This window comes from Schistosoma mansoni, chromosome 1 (genome assembly GCF_000237925.1).
Source record: "Schistosoma mansoni strain Puerto Rico chromosome 1, complete genome".
Classification (NCBI taxonomy): Eukaryota; Metazoa; Platyhelminthes; class Trematoda; order Strigeidida; family Schistosomatidae; genus Schistosoma; species Schistosoma mansoni.
Window position 1 is genome coordinate 45,478,339 of NC_031495.1, and position 22,069 is coordinate 45,500,407.

The window sequence follows — 22,069 nt, forward strand, 5'->3', positions numbered from 1 at the left end:
AAAAAGCTCAGATTAAAAGTCAGTGATTTCATGGACTGACCCTACTTCTTGGTTCGGCTGTTCCGTTCTTTTAACCAACCTACTCTTTGCAGTCAGCATTGCATGTCAGGATAGGCAGTAATTAGACCTACGTAAGTCATATCTTCAGCATTTCTATCAGCAGAGGTTGGTAATCTCATGGGTCAATTTCACTTCTGTCCTAGTGCTCTGGAAATAACATCATTATTATAAACTGCTTTTTAGGATATGGGAACAATGGTTCGAAGATACTAATAATCATTAACTTTCAGTCTATATGTCTTCTCTACTTTCGTGAGGCAAGTGTCACATTAATTAAGACCAGACTGATGAGTGGTATATTCACCCACTGGTTGTTGAGTGGAGATCTAGCCCACGCCACGGGTGACATTAGCCAGAAAAAACCACGAGGGTTTACAGTTACTGTACTGAGATTTCGTTAGCCACTAACTCACCAGGAGTGATTAAACCTTAACTATAAGCGAAGTAGTACACTGTTGTACTTCCTATGTTCAAGCTACAGGTAGGTGTAGATCAGTCCTGAAGTAGCATTTTACATAGCAAGAAAGGCGCATCTGAATTATTCTTGAATTGTCGGTCTAGAGGTTCAGAAGAACTTCGAGAATTTTGGACCTATTTGTTAAACAAGATAACGCCACCGGCATTTACTAGGCAGGTGAAGAAATCTAGTAGACTGTCAATGTCCTAAAACCCAAACAAAGAAATTGGTATCTTTAAAAGCATATCTATGGAAGAATCAAACCAGATTCAATAATGTAAAACACACAGAAGAACAGTACTTGGGATTACAATGTCAAATGACAGTTCATCATATTCTATAACCCAATCGAGTGTATTCGAGAGAAGATTCTTCGTTAGGTTTATATAAATTATTTAGTACGTTATGAAATGGGACACACGGACAAAACTTTGCCGATCAATAGTCAAGTGAAACCAAAAGGTCGGGAAATGAAAATATACTTAAGTGTTGTTAAATATATCTATGTTTCAAAGCCTAGCGAAGGGTAAACATTTGATCAATGCATCCAATTTCAAGTATGAAAACAGTATGATTTTCCTGGTTTTGATGTTTTTAAACACCAGTCTAGTGTCAGATGATTATGAAAGTCAACCGTTTGATGGACTTAAACGTATATCAGATCTGAAAAGTTGTTGATTCAACGTTTACATAAACTTAAGATTGGTAGAGTAGGGAATTACTGAAGATGTACAGAAAAAATTTGTGAGAATATATAGCTAAACTATTTAATAGCATTATACTTTATTAATCCAAGCTACTGAGATACTCAGAGTTACTTGTATCTCTATCTAGTAAAAAGCCATTCTCTCTCTCACCTCCCTTCGTCTAGTATTTTTATTCATTTTTTGATATTGACATTGATTGAAAATGAAAATGTATAAAGAAATTAATGACTCTTATCATTGAAATTCTATTATGTTGTACGATGGAATAAAGAAATGATTGATTAAGCATATTATTAATTTTTGAAATAAACATTGAAAAACGGAAACCTTTTTATCGTAAATTTTCAATCTTACTTATGACATACTGCATTGATTAATTTTATGTAATAGTAAATTGATAAATACTTATAAACATACAATATTTCATAAACAGTACAAGGGGAGAAGGGAAACGATTTTATTACTGTAATCAAGAGTACTGATTAAGTCGATTGATCGACTTAGACAAAATAATCTGTTATTATGTTTTACTCCATTGGTGTTCAAATATTTCCGTATTAACCAAATATATGCGACAGATAAAGCTAACAATTCTTTAAAGAGTGTGTAGGATGAAGTGTTATCTAAAAAAAACACAGTTCAGTGATTATTGAAATTTGTATGGTCAATATGGTTAGTTTTAATAAATAAAACTAGCGTATTCGGTATGTACTAATATCCACCATTTACGTTGCTTAAACTTCTTCACATTTTAATTTACATCTAGGAATAAATCTATTGATATTAATTAGATCATTACGGACTTCTTTATTCATTGTTTGTTGATAATATATGAAATAACGTACTAAAAGCCTGGTATTACTATACTTCAGAAAATATCAAGCACAACTTTTTATCTCTCTAATCTATGTTGTTAAGTGTAGTATTTAAAAATCGAAGAAATCGACTTTTTCGTATGAGAAATTTAAACACTTCACTTCTACCCGAAGTTTGTGCTGATGATGTCGTTCAGAAGGACGATGAAAGCTCCACGGCCAAACCATCCAGCTCAGAGAAAAAAACTCTATCAAAAAAAATTGACTGCAGATATTTTGAAAAGAAAAGTTTGTAATATTTTAAACTAGATTATAACAAACACACACAATACATTAATATTAATTCTGGCATATTATCTAGATCACCTTTAATAATCAAAAATCATATTGTCTACAAGTGAAAAGATTTATATATAATAAAGAAATGAGGGAGAGTGTTAAAGTTAGAAACTAGTTCAAAATTGTCAATTTATTCTAATCTTATTAAGTTTCATGTCTTAGTTATCTGGTTTTTTAAAAGAAAAAAATAGATATCTTTTAATAAGCTACCTATTAAAAAACCTTTTTTAATAATATTTGGTATGAGGAGAAATAAATGAAAATTAAACAACAATAAAGAATTAACCAGCAACAACATGCTTACGTAATTTATTATTTTTTTAAGTTATAATAGGAAATATTATATTTCTTTAATGATAATATTGATAGTAGCAGTGTGAAAAAATATTCATGGTTATGTAGAGTTTACTTTGAAACATCAAAAATTCTCATCGTGTAATTAGAACAACACACATACAAACGAGTAATGTTGTTCCCCATAAGATGTTCATCAACGTTTTCTCTAAAGATACAGTAATATTTGAATAGCTGTGTGAAAAATGTTGAACCCTGCAAAGTAATTTATGAATCAGTGATAGAAATTCGATTAATGAGGTAGTAAATCTTTATCAATGGAGTTGGTTGGGACGTATGTTACATATGCTGAAACACACCTCACCTCGATAAGCGATTATGCCTGATGTAGGAGTAGATTGGAAGAAAGATAGAAATGATCAAACCAAATCGTGGCATCAATCCATGAAGTCATTAACAGTTGGACTGAGTCAGGTTAATAGGTGTAAACTGTCTGATTGGGTTCACATGATTATTGTAATCTGTGGTTAGAGACTTTAGTTGACATGACTCAGAATGTTTCGCAATGACGGTGGTACATTCACTCATTGTTTATCCCAGGAACCTGAGTCCCGAAATCTCCCTACCCCCTTTTTATTTTCCTATGCCTAATAGCTTTTAATTACTACTGATACTGTTACTACTTCTACTACCTAGTAATTTGTCTTGAAACAATTTTATCTCTCTGTGGTATAGTGGTATGCCAACTTCAACTGAAGCACATATTTGTCATTTTCTACTTTGGATACGATGATGATGATGAGTCACTGGTTGGTCTAGTGTGTTTTATGCAGAATTGTTTTAAATTTTTATCTAAGCTATAAATTATGTGGACACTTAAAAAAGATTTCAAAGGAAAATAATTAGTTAAGAATACTATATAACAACAAAATGTGTATTGATATATATCTTACATATGAATGGTTAAGCCATGATATGGTTAAAAAAGTGACTATTTAATTTAACTCAAACTATCAATTTATATTCAACATTAAATAGTGACTAGCGAGGGTATCCAAGATATATATTTGCTTCCTTCTTGGTACTCATTAGCTGGTTGTATCTGCATATCAGTGTTAATGCTCATATTGCGAATTGAACCCAGTATCTTACTCTCAGGATGCACATATACCTATAGAGACTGATTATTAACAACGGAAAAATACAAGCTGTTACAGATATCACTTTGTATATTGTTTGAAATTATTAGTAAGAAATAAGTTAGTGAATAATCATTATCTTAGTCACACAAATAAATTATTAATTAGCTTCGAAATTAGATCACATAAGGCGTTTTCATGAAAGGAGAACAAAATTTCATGAAATTAGCATGAATGGACATATACTACCCGTTACCAGGACTATTACAATTAATTTCCGTTTAAGTAATATATGAGTAATATATGAGTAGTACTCAAGAAAATTCAGTCAGTTCACATTTTAGTCAGTTTAACACAAATAAAACTCCACATAATCCTTTTTGAAATGTTTTAGTTACAATACATTCAACCAGCTTTGTAACCTGGTGTTAAAGTCAGTCAACGGACTGAATCCACTAAAACCATCAATTCACTCAAGATTACTGATAAATCTTGACGATGAGTACTAACGTACGCTAAACATAAATCCAAGTTTCACTAGCTTGGCTTCAACTGTTTACATCTAGATTAATTTTTGAAAGATAAAGTGAACAGAATTATAAGATATCTCCGACATTGAGTGGCAATCTAATTTAGCTCGCTACTTTTATCCCTCTTCATAAATAATGGGAACTCAAGCCGTTAAACGTAATAACGTCTCTAATTTATTAGTGAAACCTAAGTGTATGCGGTGGTTTGACATAGTTTACAGGTTTTTCAAACTTTTGATATGTTTTTGTTTTTTTTGTAGTAGACCATTTTTGCTACAAAATATTATTTATTCGAAAGAATACCAGTAAATCTTTTGTTGCCCTGTCAATTCACAAACATCATATGAACAATTTAGGTGGAATTCTTAATATTATAAGCTATTTGAACAAAATAAGAATTCTTACAACTCAATATGTCAATGACGACTTGAGTTGATTAAACGTTTACTTGGAACAATCGAAAAACACATCCATAGTTCACATCATATTAGGAAGAAATAGATGTTCAACGTTTTCTAATTTTCAATGAATAGTGCATGTGAATCACTTAGGAGTTTCATTCTAGGTCGATATAGGTATCCAAACGATTTATGTCTTCCAATATTTTTCTAACTAAATTAGGTCAGTGATATACATCTAATAATTCAATAATATCCATAACACACTGTAGTAACCTATGAAAAAATGGACAAATTGCTATCGAATTAATTCTCCGACAAAATCCACTTCAAAAATAGTAAATATTTAATATAGTTTCGGTTTCACTCCATGACGTTTTCAGCATAGGGTGATATAAAATTTGTTCCTTATCAATTTTAAATGATTTGAACTCCAAATAAAGGTATTCATTAATAAGCTATTCATAAAGTTGATGCTAGTTCATATAACATTTTGAATTTCACACAAGGCGCTAAACATTGCTACATTTATTCTAATTGGTTCTTAGGTATAATATAATTTCACTGGGTAATATGCTAATATCCTATGATAATAACACTAAGAAACTCTCTTATTACTTTAAGGTAGTCAAATCATTCCATTTATCTCAATTGTACTAATAAATACCCATTTTATTTATACATGCAGGTATATATTTACATATATATGTAAACTGTTTTAGTATTTCAACCAGTTTTCAATAATTTATTTTACGATATACTAAATAAATGGTAAGTTAATTGATTATAAAATTATTCCACTGTAAAGGAATTTATCAGTATGTTAGATTTGGAATAGTAAATAAAAGTTAATTAGTTCTTATATTTATACACAAACTAACTACGATTGAATTTATGGTATTCTGAGCAAAGATAGATAGTGGATAGCAGTGGAATCCAGGATGTACGTTTCATCCTATTTGGGACTCGTCAGCTGGATGTACCTTCATCTCAGAGTTGATGTTCACTCTAGGACTCCAACTCAGTAGTGTTCGCTTCAAACGCCATCGCGTTATCCACTCAGCTACTGAGTCCTGATAGCCACTTGCTTGTGTAATGGGGTGGGAAGATTCAACCAAACAATACCGAATGAATTTATGGTATTCTAGTTTATTTGTTAAATTATTAACCAATAAGCTATGCAATTCATTTGTCTATAGTTTGGTATAAAATAAAATCGTAAATGTTAATTATATAACCGGATTATTTAGTTTAGTTAACAAGTGAACTATTAACTCCAGACAACACAGTTAAGCACGTAAATCTCTTCATGATTTTTGTTAACTTTTGTGTAAGTGATATTTATCATCAGCACCATCTGCCAGAATCTTTTTATCACTTTTGATTGTACTCGAAACCATAAATATTAGATCATCCTCCCATACATCAGTCAATCGGTTAGGTAACGACGAGAAAAACAAAGACAATCTAACTACTCCAATAAACTATTCAATAAGTGTTCTTGGAAGGTGGTGTGTAAAAATAGTAACGATGTAATTAGTGCAGGTTTACAACATGCCTTTATTAGTTTTTACTGGAAATTATTGAAAGCATGCTCAACCACAAAGTCAACATATGTTATGCTTTCAGATTGTCTTAAGTCCCTCCATATTTCGGGCAATCGAAATATTCTTCTGATACGAAGTAGGATCATAGCGAACTACATAGACGATGCGACTAATAAACAATACTCAAACAATAATTTCCCACGTGCTGGAAATAAGAAGTCAGGGTCTTATGAGTTTGTTGTTTTAGGAATCTAAAACGCCTCTGTTTATACAGTAGCGGAAACGTAACAAAAGTAATAAACCGAAATTGAGAACAACCGAGGGAACATAAGTTGGCGAATGTCATTGAGGACTTCCTAAAATGTTAAGACTAAAATAACTGAGGTTATATTACCAACATACATAGTGTGAAATGACAAGTTTGAAAAAAGTTAAAAAAAATGTCACACTAAAAAGATTATATAACTTACTGTACAAATCACACTTAGATTTCTTTTGTAGGTACGTTCAGTCATAACTAATTCACGAACTAAATGATAGGCCTCATCCAAATGATGCTTTGACTGAAAACAAAAATATTCACAGAAAATAAGCGATTAAAGCTTAGGGACAGATTCCGTTTTTCTCATTAAAATATAAAAAAATTCTTATTATGAATTATGGATTGATAAAAAGTGTCTTTTTCTAATATACATTAGAAGATGATACTTTAACAAAATTTCATTTCCAAATAATCCTAATGTAATTCAGGGAAGAACATGGGAAATAGGAAATATATATTTATGGTGAAATGTTAAGCAAATAAATTTAACCAGGAAGCTAAGACAGTATTTCTTATGATAGTTACCAATGGATAATTTGTTGTTTTGGAAATGTTACGGGAAATCATATTTAAAAGAAATATAAATATGGTTAAATCAAGTGCAGTACTTTAAATCTCTGACTGGAAATAAATATTTAAGCCCTATATATATATATATATATATATATATATCATTTTAAGCAATAAATGTTTTAGAGTATTTGCATTGATTGATTACTGAGTAGTTTTTGATGTTATTTTTACCTAGTCTCCAGTCATTACTTAATTCAAATGATCAACATCAAAACATAGCTCGTATAATTTCAAGTCAATTAGACTACTGGCAACATTGCAACTCGAACAATAGAATACGGTCATAAATAAAGGACGAAATAATCATGACATTAGTCACTGCTCAGTAATGAATTAGTTGTAACTATCACAGTTCTACAAAATGTCAGTCGCATCCCGAGTTATTGAATGTGAACGTCTCAGAATATAAAGTCGGAAAAAGAAGGTTCAAACATCACAGGAACCAGTTCCTTCAAAACTCCAGGTACGCTTTACTAACGAGCGTTAAATAGTATGTTATCTATGGTCAGCGTATTTTAATTATCAAATATGTTTTTTGAATAACTGAGAGAGGAGAGAGTTATATTTGAGTCTGAAGCGACACATGCCTGGTGAAAAGTTTTACAATTTGAATACATTCTTAATAAAACAAACTTTTAACTGTCAATACAATGGGATTAAGTGGGAGTGAACAAACGAACTCTTATTGACTAAAGTAATAATTATTATAATTAAAAAACATGAATGAGATTTTCAATAAACGGTAGAAATTTAACAGATAAAATTGATTATTTTCTTGAGTTTACTTTATTTTTAGTGAAGAAGGGAGAATTCACAACAATTCCTATTTTCATCATTTCCCAAATATAAAAAGGAGAACAATAAAAACCTATAAATTGTAATATCTCAATGAATATTTCCTTTATTCTTAAATTTGTCATTGTAATTTGAAATGAACTAGTCTGAATGACAGTTATAATGATAGTATATCACGTTCTTTCAACTGGAAAGTTCAATCATGAAAATCTCATTGTTATTCTGTATTAGATAATCATTGCCTATTACGATGAGAAGTGAAAATTTGAAACAAATTATTCCGGGTGACTATGTTTTAGATTTGTTGTTGTCGCGTGTTTAATTATCTTCAAATGTCTTCTCTTTTTCAGCTAGAATTAATTGTTCTATCCAGTTGTCCTGTGATTATATGATTCGTAAGTTTTTTGTCTACATGGATTCAGTGCAGAGAAAATAATACCAGTTATATAGTTTCTGTATGATTTCAGGTTATTTATTATATGAAGATTTTCACTAATAATTACATAGTTAAAAAAATACGAAACACTACATGGCACATATATTTAACTTATATGATCGTAACTAACAATTTTGTCTAAAAAAAGATGGAAAGAAAAGGGTTGAGATTTTTGAAGTTATTCATATTCTTCAAAATGCAAACAATTTAATAATAATATTGAAGTTACTATGATATGGTATGTGCTAGGGAATGTATTCATTATCACTACGAATCTTAGTTATTCGATAATTATCGAAATAAGAAACCAATCCTTCTTTTTCCAGTTGATTTAATCATTTAAACTTAAAGAATATTGAATTTAATGAAGAGTAAAGAAGGACACTTTATAAGTTGATTTATGCAATTTCAATTTTGTTTCTAAAAAAAAAGAAAAATATATGAGTGTATAAGTAAGGGTTTGTAGTTTGCTTTTATTGATATTCAATACTGTAAATTATAATCCCTTCACACTCGCTAAACAAGTTATTGGCTATCTGAATAACGCACTTGGTGTTTTTTCGAGAAAGGTACTAGGTTTCAGTCTCAGTGTGAAGATAAATACTAAGATTTAGATTTATTCAGCCGACGAGCCCAGAACTGAACGAATTGCCCATTCTGGATCTCAGTTACAGTTGTATATCAAATCTGATAAATGTGTGAATGAATGTCAATAACACACGAAGTAAAAAGGTACTAGTTTCGACAAATGAAATTCCACGTTTGCTGTGACATTTTTCTGGATTTAATTCCACAGAAAATTATGTGTAGGAATAATATGATGAATTAAAAAAAGGCGTTTTCTAATATCACTATCGATCTTTTATTATATTGTGAATAAATAATATTGTTTGACCAATTCCTAGTCGAAATCAAATACCTACTTCCTAATCGTTCTTTCTCAGGTATGTAGCTATTTTGTTTTTCATGTTTAAATAGTATTTTCTAAATGAAAGACCTTCATAAATCATCGGATCAAAAATATCTTTACGCGCTCATCTAAGTAATATATTATGCATAAAAAGAATTAAGTTCATAAAACTTAGTGATTTTTAACGATGGTAAAAATTAGTTTTGTTATTTCCCGTAAAATAAATATATTTATATACAAAATTTGACCTACAGCAAATGTTAAATGAATCATTAAAAGAAATGAAAATGGTAATAATAATAACAATAATGGAACAAGATAACTTGGCACTCAGGTCAATCTGGAATCAATAAGCATATCGAAATTGAAAGAATTTATCGACCAATTTGGAAAGACATCAACGACTGTAAGTCCGGGAATAGGGTCAAGGTGGAAAGTAATCAAAATAAATATAAATAGAATAACAAGACAATTGTTTACAACAACAAATCAAAAACTGTCTTAACAAAGCCAACTCCTAGTAGTATGCAAAATAATTCGAATAGATCACTTCTCTCTAAAGTTTGTACAAATGTTGATGGCGCTATTTAGAATGATAATGAAAGCTTCACGATTAAATAATTCAGTTGAGAGAAAACAACTCTAATAGGGACATAAAATAATCATAAAGAATCGATATTTCTTTCCTAGACTGATACATCAAATAAATAAATAGATTCCTCAATGGAATTTATTTTCATTCAATTATAGAAAATCTAATTTAGAAGTGACCGTTTTTTTGTTCTTCTCCTCCTCTCTCATTCTTATTCTTTTTCCTTATTATTATTATTATTATTATTTAAAAAGAATGAAAATCTCATTTTATTTATTTATCCCATTTTACTTCGTCTTTCTGTAACAGAAAAACAGCTCGATGTTAATGATAATGATTAGACTAAGCTAATCATCATTATTATCCTGACAGGTTAATTTTTTGTTGTTGTTGTAACGCTAAAGGAAGTAGAAGAATTTTCGCTTATGTGTGTGTATTCGTGAATGCTATGAATTGTATATAGATAACTGAAAACATGGAAATTTGATTGATCAGTCATACTATGTTTATAATAACAATAATAATGAGTCCAAAGATGTCATTTTGATTTAACTCAATTTTCTCTTGTTAGTTAAATATTATTTCAAATGAACCTTGAATTCATAGGTTATACAGAAAAAGAAGTCTTTTTTCGTTCGGTTGAACTAATTAAATTAGATTAGTAAAAAAACTTGTTTTTTCATTACAAGCCATTTAAAGGGTTTTATCTAGTTATTTACGTCATATCTTCCAGTGATTGGATGGAGTATGGAGAGGAGGACAGATTACAGTAATCTCTCATTAATGTTAATATTATGGAACTCTCAATTTGAAATAATAATTGACAGTATGATGTTACATATCTTTATATGATGGTGATTATTTACTGCTTTTAACATTGAATTCATATGTAACGATGACAGTTGGAGAATAGACCTGTACAAACTCAGTAAAACTAAATATGATTACAATACAGTCTGACTTATATAATTTTATATGAATTCACTATTAATTGATGACTGAGTAGTGACCGGTGTCATGTTTATCTAATCCTCTTGTTGCTAATCGTATTCTGTCGATCGAACTATAATATATCCATTAATTTGCGTGGTTCAACATTGTGTGCATTATATTTTGACGTTAGGTAGTTGAAGATAGTTCAAATGACTTGTTGAACCTACGTTTCGTACTGGTTGCTACTTGTTAATCAGGAGTTCCTGTACTTCTTAATTAAGCGATACTTTCTGTTGTATTCGAATATGCATCACTTGAAACATATATATATATATACTTTCTTAGGAAATTGTTTGTAATTTCACTAATTAATTTATATTCACTGTCTTTACGTTAACAATAATTTGAAACTTTAATAGTAGTAGTGTAAGTTTTAGCTTAGACTATATGCTTATAAGTTATTTGATTCTGCTAAGAAGATAGAGTCTGAAATATAGTTCAAGGAAATTTTAATTGTATTCTAATGAACTTGGCAATATGTGGAATATTCAAAGTCATATTATGTAACATACTTTAAAACTAAATTAGAATTTCCCACAAACTTTTTTACACTTTGATAAGGTAACTATTTTGTTTGTTTGTTTTTTTACCCAATAGACAAATGTATTTTATTACATAAATTAATAATATTCAAATGTTTCCAGATAAACAGAACAAAGGGAATGTATTCTTAAAAACTTTTCTTGTGCGCAGAAAATGTAGTTGTGTCCTTCATCGATATTTTTTTATTTTCAAGTAGATAAAAATAAAAAAAAAACTAAATTTAAAATCAGTCAGTGTAGCAGGTTGATTTCATTCTTTGCTTCTTTTCATTGATTGGGAAAAATAAATTTTGCAGACAAAATATTAAAATTATCAAATAAATTATATTGAGGACCACAGATAATAAGGAAATAATTTATTATGTGAACAATCGTTTTTTTTGGACTTACAAGTCGACGAAATGTCTGTGGTTTTGAATGTACACCATGAGGATTGACTTGATCATCTGCTTGATAAGAGTCATGTTTATTATTGACATAATTTTGATTGTCTGATTCGTCACCATTTTGATTATAGATCATGTAAGGATCTATCGCTGAAAAACAACGAGGACGATTTTGACGATTGTTATGATTATGACTATGACGACGATGATGATGTCTGTGACCATGACGACAAATATTTGATACGGAACGTGCAGTACTACTTCGTTGGCTACATATTGAATGGTGATCGTCATCTGTAATATCTGCGTCTGATACACGAGCACTGACTGATGTAAGTAGACGTGGTCGATGTAGTGAATTTATGCACGGATATTGATGAATTAAACCGAGTTCATTTTGTTCAGTATCACTTACTTTATCAAAATCTGAACCATCTCTATCAACGCATAGGTTCGCCATGCTTAATGCACTTCTTTCACGAGTTGCTAAACTTAAACATGAAGCTAAATGAAGACTACTAGGTCCAGTTATTATTCCCATAGCTAGAGGATGTGATTGTTCTTTTAAATTTTGTGAGTTTTGATGGGAATCTGAAGTCTCTTCTTCACCTTGTGAATCAGATTGATCTCTAATTACAGATGATAATAATGAATTTTTTTCTGGTTGAATTTGTGGAGGCAATGATGTGGGTTCAGTGATACAACTTTGATTTATTGTTTCCACATTTTTTTGTAGAATACTGTCTCTACGCTAAAACAAACATAAAATGATGCATTGAATAATTTTCAAAACAAATTGTAAATGAAACTTATATCAAGTAACAAGTGATAAAAACAGCTTTATATTTAAAGTTGGTGTGAAATACTTTGAGGAAACTTCTAAGATTACCAGAAAAACAGCGCTATGTGATGAAATATTAATTATGAACAACGATGATAAAATATCAGACTATTGGCATGAAAAGCACACAAAGTACTAAGATCAAATGTAAGTACAACATTAAAAATGTCCATATGGGATGTAGTTGAAGTTATCATGAGAAAAATTGTATTTGGATTTATACACTTGAAATTAATCACCAGTATGAAAAAGTTAATCGAACTATGTTCTTTATAATTAGGACTCATTCTATACTTGACCATTGGTATACTTTCTTGTTAGGTATCTTTTTCACAGTGTTCGACTACTGACCAGTGTGACTAAAAAGGTTATCAATGTATATTCAACGAACTACTCATCGTTCATAAAGTAATGATTGCTTATTTTCATAGTTAGGAACATCAACTTATTTTAGCTAAACCACCACCGAAAGGTTGGTAGCATTAAACGGTTCTTTCATCCTAGTATGGGACCATTGAGTATTGTGAATTCATGACCCTACATCCCGCTCAGTGGCCTAGAGGTTAAGCATCCGGTATGAGACCAAGGGTCATAGGTTCGGGTTTCGGGTGCGGAGTCATGGATGTATACTTCTGAGTAGTTCCATACTAGAACGAAATGGCCGTCTAGTGTTTCTAAATTTTTAATAGTGGTCTAGCTAAGAACAACTCGTAGTTTAAACTACGAAAATTGTACAATCACTAATTTTCACTCTCTTAATCACTTATTAATGGTTTCACCCGTGTGTTGGATAATTATTTACTGACATAGTATGGAATATTCATGAGGAAAAATAAAATAGAGAATAAGTCAGAGTAAAGTATGTTCTTTATGAATTCAATTCTATATCGTAACATGAATAATACTCAAATGAGAGAGAAACTACATGATCATAAACCTAGTTAATCTTATTTCGTTCATTCGAACATTCAATCTGTTTCCTATCTTTGCTTCCTTTTTTCAATTTTACCTTTTTCCTAAATGGAACTTTTGTGAGATTATAATTTTACAATGAGTCATAAACATTTGTGCTTGTTTATTTCATAAAAGGTTAACACTCATTATCCGTCTGCTTTTCCACTCACTGTTCTATAGACTACTTACTAGATGTAAATGACCTCAATCGATCTATCTGACTGAATGACTGAAAAAAGATAGATTGTAAGATGAGATAAATGAAAAAAAGACAAGGGGTTCAATATCAACTAAAGGGGATAGTGAAAAAGTTCATGGGAGAACATAAAAATGTTTACTATGATAACTAAGTAAACATACATACTTGACAGTTTGTTGTATGGTTGAAAGTGGTCGGCAAGAACAGTTTTCATACCGATTTGGTCTAGTTATCAAGGCGTACCCCCAAACTTGAGGGAACCGGTGCTTCCATTGGTATTCGAACGCTTCTCATACAATCTCACTGTCTGAAATGTTCCCACTGAGGTATCTGAGCATTGATTAACCTCCTGTAAGACTGACATAGGTACATTGATTGGTCGCGGAGTAGTGACCAATGTCATCTATGTCAAATCTTTTAGCAGTGACCGAATTCCATCAATCAAGTTGAAGTGTGGCCACTAGCCTGAGTAACTCGACATTTTGTGAACTATATTGAGATATTGAGCGATTTGAAATAGTCTACTGGGTGACTCGGGTTCGAATACAGCAAGAAGTATCACTTTCCTGAGGATTACAGACACACTTGATTGACAAATAACAACTAGTACGAGACTTAAGCTCAGAGAGTCCTTCAACCAACTAACGTTAAAGGATAGTGCGCACAATGTTGAATCACTCAGATAATGGTCACACTACAACTTGATCGATCGAATACAATCAACAAGAGAATTAGATAAACATGACACTGATCACTACTCAGTGATCGGTCAACTTTAAACATAGCAGTTCGCACATATGTATGTATAAATCTGTGATGCTTGTAATAAATATACTTAGAACGCATTATCAACGAATGTTTTAGTCAACCCATGCAACTCAGTGATAACCGAATACAGATTTATATAATTGACTTTGAGATATACATTTTTGTTTATAAATACTGGTGATATATTACCCCGTGGGTCATAACTGAGGCATATGAAGAATGAATTCAATGTTTAACATGATAATGATTGGAAGTTGAACAATCTTATCAATGAAAACTGTACCCAATTTCCCCTGTTTATAGACTTGGATAACGAGAGAACAAATGTCGTGACATAATAACATGAATTCATGGATTTCATGGTCTCTCTTCAGCCATTTACAACCTAAAATTATAGTATTAATCATTAAACCGAAGCAAGTGTACATACTTTATGTCGGAGTAGTCTAGAGTGAATGGAGTCAATATATAGAGATGGACAATACGGGAGAATTAATATTGTTCAGACGATCGCTTACGTATATTCTAGAACATCTGAACAATGTTGATTCTTCCGTTTTATTGTTTCTTAATATTATTTCATCTCTATATTCATCGACTCTATTCATTCTAGACTACTCCGACTAAAGTATGTACACTCGTTTCATTTTAATGATTAATACTATAATTTTAGGTTGTAAACGGCTGAGGAGGAAGCATGGAATACATGAATTCATGTTATTCTGTTACGACGTTTGCTCTTTTTGATTTAAGTCAATAAAATCTATTGGTTTATAAATAAATAATATATTTGTAATATCCCAATGAGTAGAAAAATTAGATTTTCTGACGTTTCGTGACTTAGTGTGAGCCACTTCTTCAGAGAATAAATAACCAAATTCACAATAATCCAAGTTTAAATAGTACAACGGAACAATCCAAGAATATTAGGTGATCAATCAAAAACAGGTCTGAATAAATCAATGTCAAGTCATTTCATTTCGGTTAAAGTGATTCATAAGGGATATGTATGTAATTTTGTGTGTATGTATGCATTGTTAATGACGAAAAATGTGTGACCTTTGTAATGACAAAGGATAGAGTTTAATTTGTAATGTAATGGTGTGAAATTGCAAATAATATTAGACTGGTTGACTAGGATAGATAGTCCAAGTGGGATGTATGGTAAGGCCTTCTTTTCTATTGAGGGCAGTGGGATTAAGCATTATATGAAAAGCTTCAGCTACTCTTCTTTCTTTGTGATTGGAAAAACCTTTCTGTAGTATTTCGATGTTTTTGAAATCAATTTGATGATTATTGAAAATGGCATGAACCGCTAATGCCGATTTAATTTGAAGTCTACCTAGTTCTACAGGATTATTAGGGGGTTTCTTTGTGTACCTAATATGTTCTTTGGCGCGAGTCATGATTTCGCGAGATGACTCTCCAATATAGAAGGCATCACAGTCGACACAACCTAATTTGTAGACGCAGTTCTGTGTAGACATGAATGGTATCTTTTCTTTTAATCGAACTAAAGTATTTCGAAGAGTGTTCGTTGTTTTGTAATATACTTTAATTCTGTGTTGTTTTAAGATTCTTTGGAGTTCTTCAGTTGTGCCATGACGGTATGGTAAAACTGCAGTACCAATCCATGGTATTTCATTCGAATTATTGTTATTATTACGTGCTGAATTGTCTTGTTTTAATATGCTTCTGATAATCTTCATCGGAAAATTATTAAATTGTAAGATGCTAATTATATTCTTTTGTTCTTTTAGTTTGTCCTCTTCTGAAGTGATGATTTTATTGGCTCTTCTAAAAAGATTTAAGGCTAACGAAATTTTAGTCATTAACAATGCATACATACACACAAAATTACATACATATCCCTTATGAATCACTTTAACCGAAATGAAATGACTTGACATTGATTTATTCAGACCTGTTTTTGATTGATCACCTAATATTCTTGGATTGTTCCGTTGTACTATTTAAACTTGGATTATTGTGAATTTGGTTATTTATTCTCTGAAGAAGTGGCTCACACTAAGTCACGAAACGTCAGAAAATCTAATTTTTCTACTCATTGGGATATTACAAATATATTATTTATTTATAACAATCCACCCAATGCTCAATTTATTCAAAATTATCAAATCAAAACTTGGTAATGATACCTACAAAATCTATTGGTTTGTTTATTTACTTATTTATTTGAACACAAATATTGGTACATGGAGACACCAAATACATATGCGTCACACAATAGTAGTGAGACCGGCAGCAGTTATCATAGATTTGTATGAGGGCTGCGATGCTGGCTGGGTGCCCAAACCGAAGCAGGTGGTTTTCTTAGGGGGCAACACCTCAAGCTTTTGACCTGAAGGTCTGATCTACAAGACAGTGGAGCACCGTGTCGACCAACCCGGTTAAAGCTCCGGATATTCGCTTTTAGTCCTCACAATTTCGTAGACAACATCCCCGCCGCGGGAAGGCAGTGAGTAGGACTTTCCTGACAGTGACTGTATACTCGTGGCCATGTAAAAGCATTTGGAGATAGAGAGAGGACTCTCCCCATTCTTTGCCGTACCGGGGCATTTAGTTGTATTGATTTGTGATCGGAGTTAAAACAACTTGAATTATCCTGTTGATTAACTGGTAAAAGCAATACATTATTATGGACGATTTAAACCAGATGTATTTCTTCCAACTGGTCTTATTATATTATACTCTGTTTTAGCATTAAAGAAAACATTTGTAGTGGACAAGATTAAAATTTTATCATACATATATCTATGCGCGGTCTCTTTATTTAATTATCTGATGAGATTAAAAATAGAAAAATTCAAGATTTAGCAGATAAGAATAAATGATGCATATCAAAGTAATTGGGATAAATTAAAATGTAGTTGGATTAAGTTTTTCTGATTAAAATGTTATAATTTATAATAGTAATGTCAGTGGATAGGTTATTAAATGAATAAACGATATAATTATAAAGAATAGTATTATAGGCTTGAAAACAAACTGTATCTCTTCATTCAGCTAAAAATGAGGTAGAATTGAGGAGTAGATCAAGTACATAACCTAGAAACTAATGTTTGCTTGGTTGTGATATTTTAAAATCATCAGATCGATCATACATACTGAAATGGGGTAAAAGCATAATATACTGACGACCTTGGGTGACTTATCAACCAGTCAAAAAATACTGTCTAGTTACAAAACGATTAACGATACAAAACAACGAAATAACAGTGGAATAACATCATTGATCTGATTAATTAACCCTCATACATCAAATTATCCCTTGTAGTATAGAATAAAGGACAAGTTAACATATACACATATATATTAGGAGTGGGGTTGGTGTTAGAGTTATTAACCCAAAGAGTCTTTGTCACAAACTGACATCAGATATAATGAAAAAAGGTAAGAAATAAATATTAAGATTCAAACGGGAATTTTGAGTTGGGTTTACAAATTGAGGTCAGATGACCCTAGGATTTTCAAAGCAAACTGATACCAGTCATTATGCAATGCTTTGGCACGCTTCTGTTTATAAACTTGAGAAACGTGGGGTTGAGATTTAGAGTTGGAGTAAGAAAGAGATAATATTACCTAGCTTCCGTGGTCACTTTTGATTACGCAATGAACCACATCAAACAATTTTACACTTAATTTATATTAGGAGCAGGTACGTTTTGTAATTTAACTTAAGCACCATCTTAAATTCACTCATTGGTTGCAGAATAGAAATTTGTGCTGATCCCAAGAATTTCGGGAACCAAACAGTGTCAATCATATTTTTCAATTTATTATTTCCCATTGAACGAAATTACAAACATTTTGAAACTAACCATGTTGACGAGAAAAAAGACTAATTCAGATAGATGACTACCAAAAAACATTACTTACTTCAGGTGCTGGTGGTGGAGGTCCAGGTCGTCGACCGATCGTACGAATATTTCTAGTCACATCAGGTGGTATAGAACTTGGATTGCTTTGAACAGTAGAAATTTGTGCTGTAATCTGGTTATCAGACTGACTACATATAGTTTCATCAGTTCCGGCACAGTTCAGTTGAGCTTGTTGTTGTTGGAGTGGTGTTGGTGATGTCATATGTGTTGAAGGTGAGGCAACTTGAGCAAATTGTGGTTGCCTGATGGCTAAAGGTATATGATTCCCTAACGTCACTTGGTTTAAATTACCTGAGGCATTTGTAAGCACCGGTATATAAGACTAAAATTTCAAAATTAAAGTAAAAAAATAGTTGTTGAATTAATCAAAGTAACATGATATTATAGGAGAGTCTATCATAGATAAACTAGTTGAGTTCAATGCCTTTTTCTGAATTGTTGGTGTTACTGATTATAATGGTGTAGAATCATTACTTCTAACGCCGTAGCATCGCAAAATCTCCTAAACTTAACATTCCAAAACTTTACATCTGAAGTTTCTACTTTGTTGACTTTTCTCAGAGCAATAGAGTTTGATTAAAGGCTAATAACGACATCATTTTTGCGGTGCTGTTTTGGCCCATAAAGCGTTTAATTCGATCCTAATGCCTTTACTTTTGTTATAGATAACATCAGTGGCACTTAAATCATGTTAAAACTAAGCAGGGGCAGATGTTATCCAGAATGAAAACCAAAGCTCCGAAGTTAAACCATTTGCTGAAAGAGAAAATAACTACCAAAAAGAATTTACCTGAGCTGTAAGAACCTTCATAATCAATTGAATTAGATAAATGTGGGAGAAATCAAAATTTTCTTCCGTTTCAAAAGCGGTCGAATAATGATTTCAGAAAAGAAAATACTAGACCATTAAAAATCACTTTCACCTTTGAAATATCATTATTTGAATCACTCAGTCATATGAAACATAGAACCTGGAACAGTTCAAGTTGACATGCCACTTTACCACAGAGAGATAAAATTGTTTCAAGACAAATTACTAGGTAGTAGAAGTAGTAACAGTATCAGTAGTAATTGAAAGTGATTAGGCATAGGAAAATAAAAAGGGGTAGGGAGATTTCGGGACTCAGGTTCCTGGGATAAACAGTGAGTGAATGCACCACAGTCATTGCGAAATATTTTGAGTTATGTCACCTAAAGTCTCTAACCACAGATTACAATAATCATGTGGACCCAATCAGACAGTTTACATCTATTAACCTGACTCATTCCAACTGTCAGTGGCTTCATGGATTGATGCTACGTTTTGGTTTGACTACTTCTATCTTTCTTGCAACTTACTCCTACATCAGGCATAATCGCGTATCGACGTGAGGTGTGTTTCAGCACAGGGAACATACGTCCAAACCACCTACATTGATAAAGATCTTCTATGTGATTAGTCGGTTCCTCATTTTTACCAAGTACCTCAGGATTACACACTCAGCGGTCCTAACATACGTAAGAAATGCTTGAAAATTAAAAGTAACAGATATTTCCTCCTGATTTTTAATTGTTATTTAACTAAGATCAGTTCGAAATGTAAACTATGAATTTCAACAATGTCCACAAACACCATATGGTAATGTTAGCGAATGAATTTCCTCCTAAATCAAAACACTTGTAACAAAATTTTATGAACTGTTCAAAATATTGAGAAAAATTAAACACGTTTCGTGTTTCTCAATCAATGTGATGCAGACAATTGACAAAACTTGTAGAAATCAGTCCATTAGCTCAAGATTTAAAAAGTTAACTGTTATATGTACGTAGGCATATGACATATATATATATATATTGTATGTGTTGGCATTATTAATCAGGAAATACAGTAGGTTTTTTTCATTCATGTTTTATTTGTGACCAAGTGTTACTTATATTCAGATCCCTACAACCAGAACCAATCCCTTTGAGTTATTCAGATCACTGGTATCTTTCTTCCTTTAGAGTGTTACAGATTCGAGTTTGTAAAATTGTTAAATGACTAGAATATTAAGTTAAGAAGTTTAGATACTCCATCCTAACCATCAAAACAGCGAGGTTTAATGACTGCTGTAAAAAATTGAAAGGTTTATTGCTTATAAACACGAGTTAAGATCTTCAGTGGCGACTTAATTATGTTCTTGACTACAATTGCATTTAATTATCAAAATAGCGATACGGAAAATAGATTATGGAAATTAGTGGCTCATGTAAATTTCTTAAATAGTGTCGAGTCCTCTATCTGAAGTAGACACTGGACACGTTATCCAAGTTATCCATCTGTCTTGAAGGAGGTGGCAATACCAAAAATGAAAACGTAAAATATTATTAGCGATAGTAAAACTTGTAAAGATGAACCAAGTATGTATAGGAACGGTGATTTGAATCCCATGGGAAGTAATAGTTTCCTCAACATTGCAGATATATGTTAATGACTCGTGTCAACCAGTATGAAACCTACATTCAAGAATTCCCTATTGACTGCTTCCAATTATCCAAAATATGAAACATTTACGAGGATTGATTAATTCTATTTTTTTCCGAGAAAGATTACTAATCTTTAATTCTACTGTCACAGCACCAGTGAATTATAACGTTGTGATGAAATGAATGAAAAGTAACATTTTAAGTATCTTTACCAAAGTTTGACTTGATAATTTCAAATAAATTGAGAATTGGGTAGATTTTATAAAGAAAAATAATATATTTGAAATATCCCAATGAATAGAAAAATAGGATTTTCTGAAGTTTCCAAAATTTTGTTAATTGATCTCAGAAGTTGCTCACACTGAGTCACGAAACGTTAGAAAATCTAATTTTCTACTAATTAGAGAATTTACATTATTTATTTCGTTTAGTAAAAACAAGATTTAACTATTGTTATTAGCAAGTGGATACTGATCATTATTGATTTGCTTTGATGTAAGTAATGACATAATTATCTCTTGAATTTGTAACCTTTCATAGTAAATGTTACCTCAGGAAGTTGAGTAGGACTAGGGATTAGACAAAACATAATTGATTATAATTTAATGGACGGTCATTATTATATCGTAAAATTCCATGGGAGTTCAGTGATATCCCAATTGTTTAAGTGGTAGATTATAGTTATGTAAAGTGAATTTAGGTATTTCAAGTAGGTGTATATATGCCGGAAATTAAAGTTGATCATGTGTTTCAATGGATTAACTGCAATCATATTAATATGCTTATCACTTAGACAACTGAATTTTCACTAAGCTCCTATAAAATTTTATGATGTAAACCTTAATAACCTTTGAAAGATAATCCACTTTTGTCTTATCTAGACCCTAGTTCCAACTATTTTTCTGCGGTAACATTTACCATGACAGGTTACAAATTTGAGAGATCATTATATAACTACGAATATGTATACTGTAATAAGTCAAATTGACAACTAAATAAAGAATTTCACCTAAAGAATAGCGTGGGGAAAACTGTCTAGTAGTTATTTTTTTATTTGACATAATTATCCTATCGACAACAAATCATATCTAGTAACTTAAGTTATCATATTGTACGTGCTAGATT

The 22,069-nt window shown here is 31.4% G+C and overlaps 1 protein-coding gene across 1 annotated transcript in view; it reads right to left on the bottom strand.

Annotated features, from left to right (window-relative positions):
* Window positions 1–22,069, bottom strand: part of Smp_196300 (putative rhogef and pleckstrin domain protein) — a gene marked incomplete at its 5' end in the record, with an annotated part of 88,149 nt that overhangs the window by 19,481 nt on the left and 46,599 nt on the right. Inside the window, 4 exons of the mRNA XM_018794587.1 lie at window positions 6,757–6,849; window positions 11,840–11,985; window positions 12,097–12,586; window positions 18,498–18,821. Of these exons, the coding sequence (XP_018648985.1) occupies window positions 6,757–6,849; window positions 11,840–11,985; window positions 12,097–12,586; window positions 18,498–18,821 (1,053 nt within the window). The remainder of the gene's footprint in view (window positions 1–6,756; window positions 6,850–11,839; window positions 11,986–12,096; window positions 12,587–18,497; window positions 18,822–22,069) is intronic.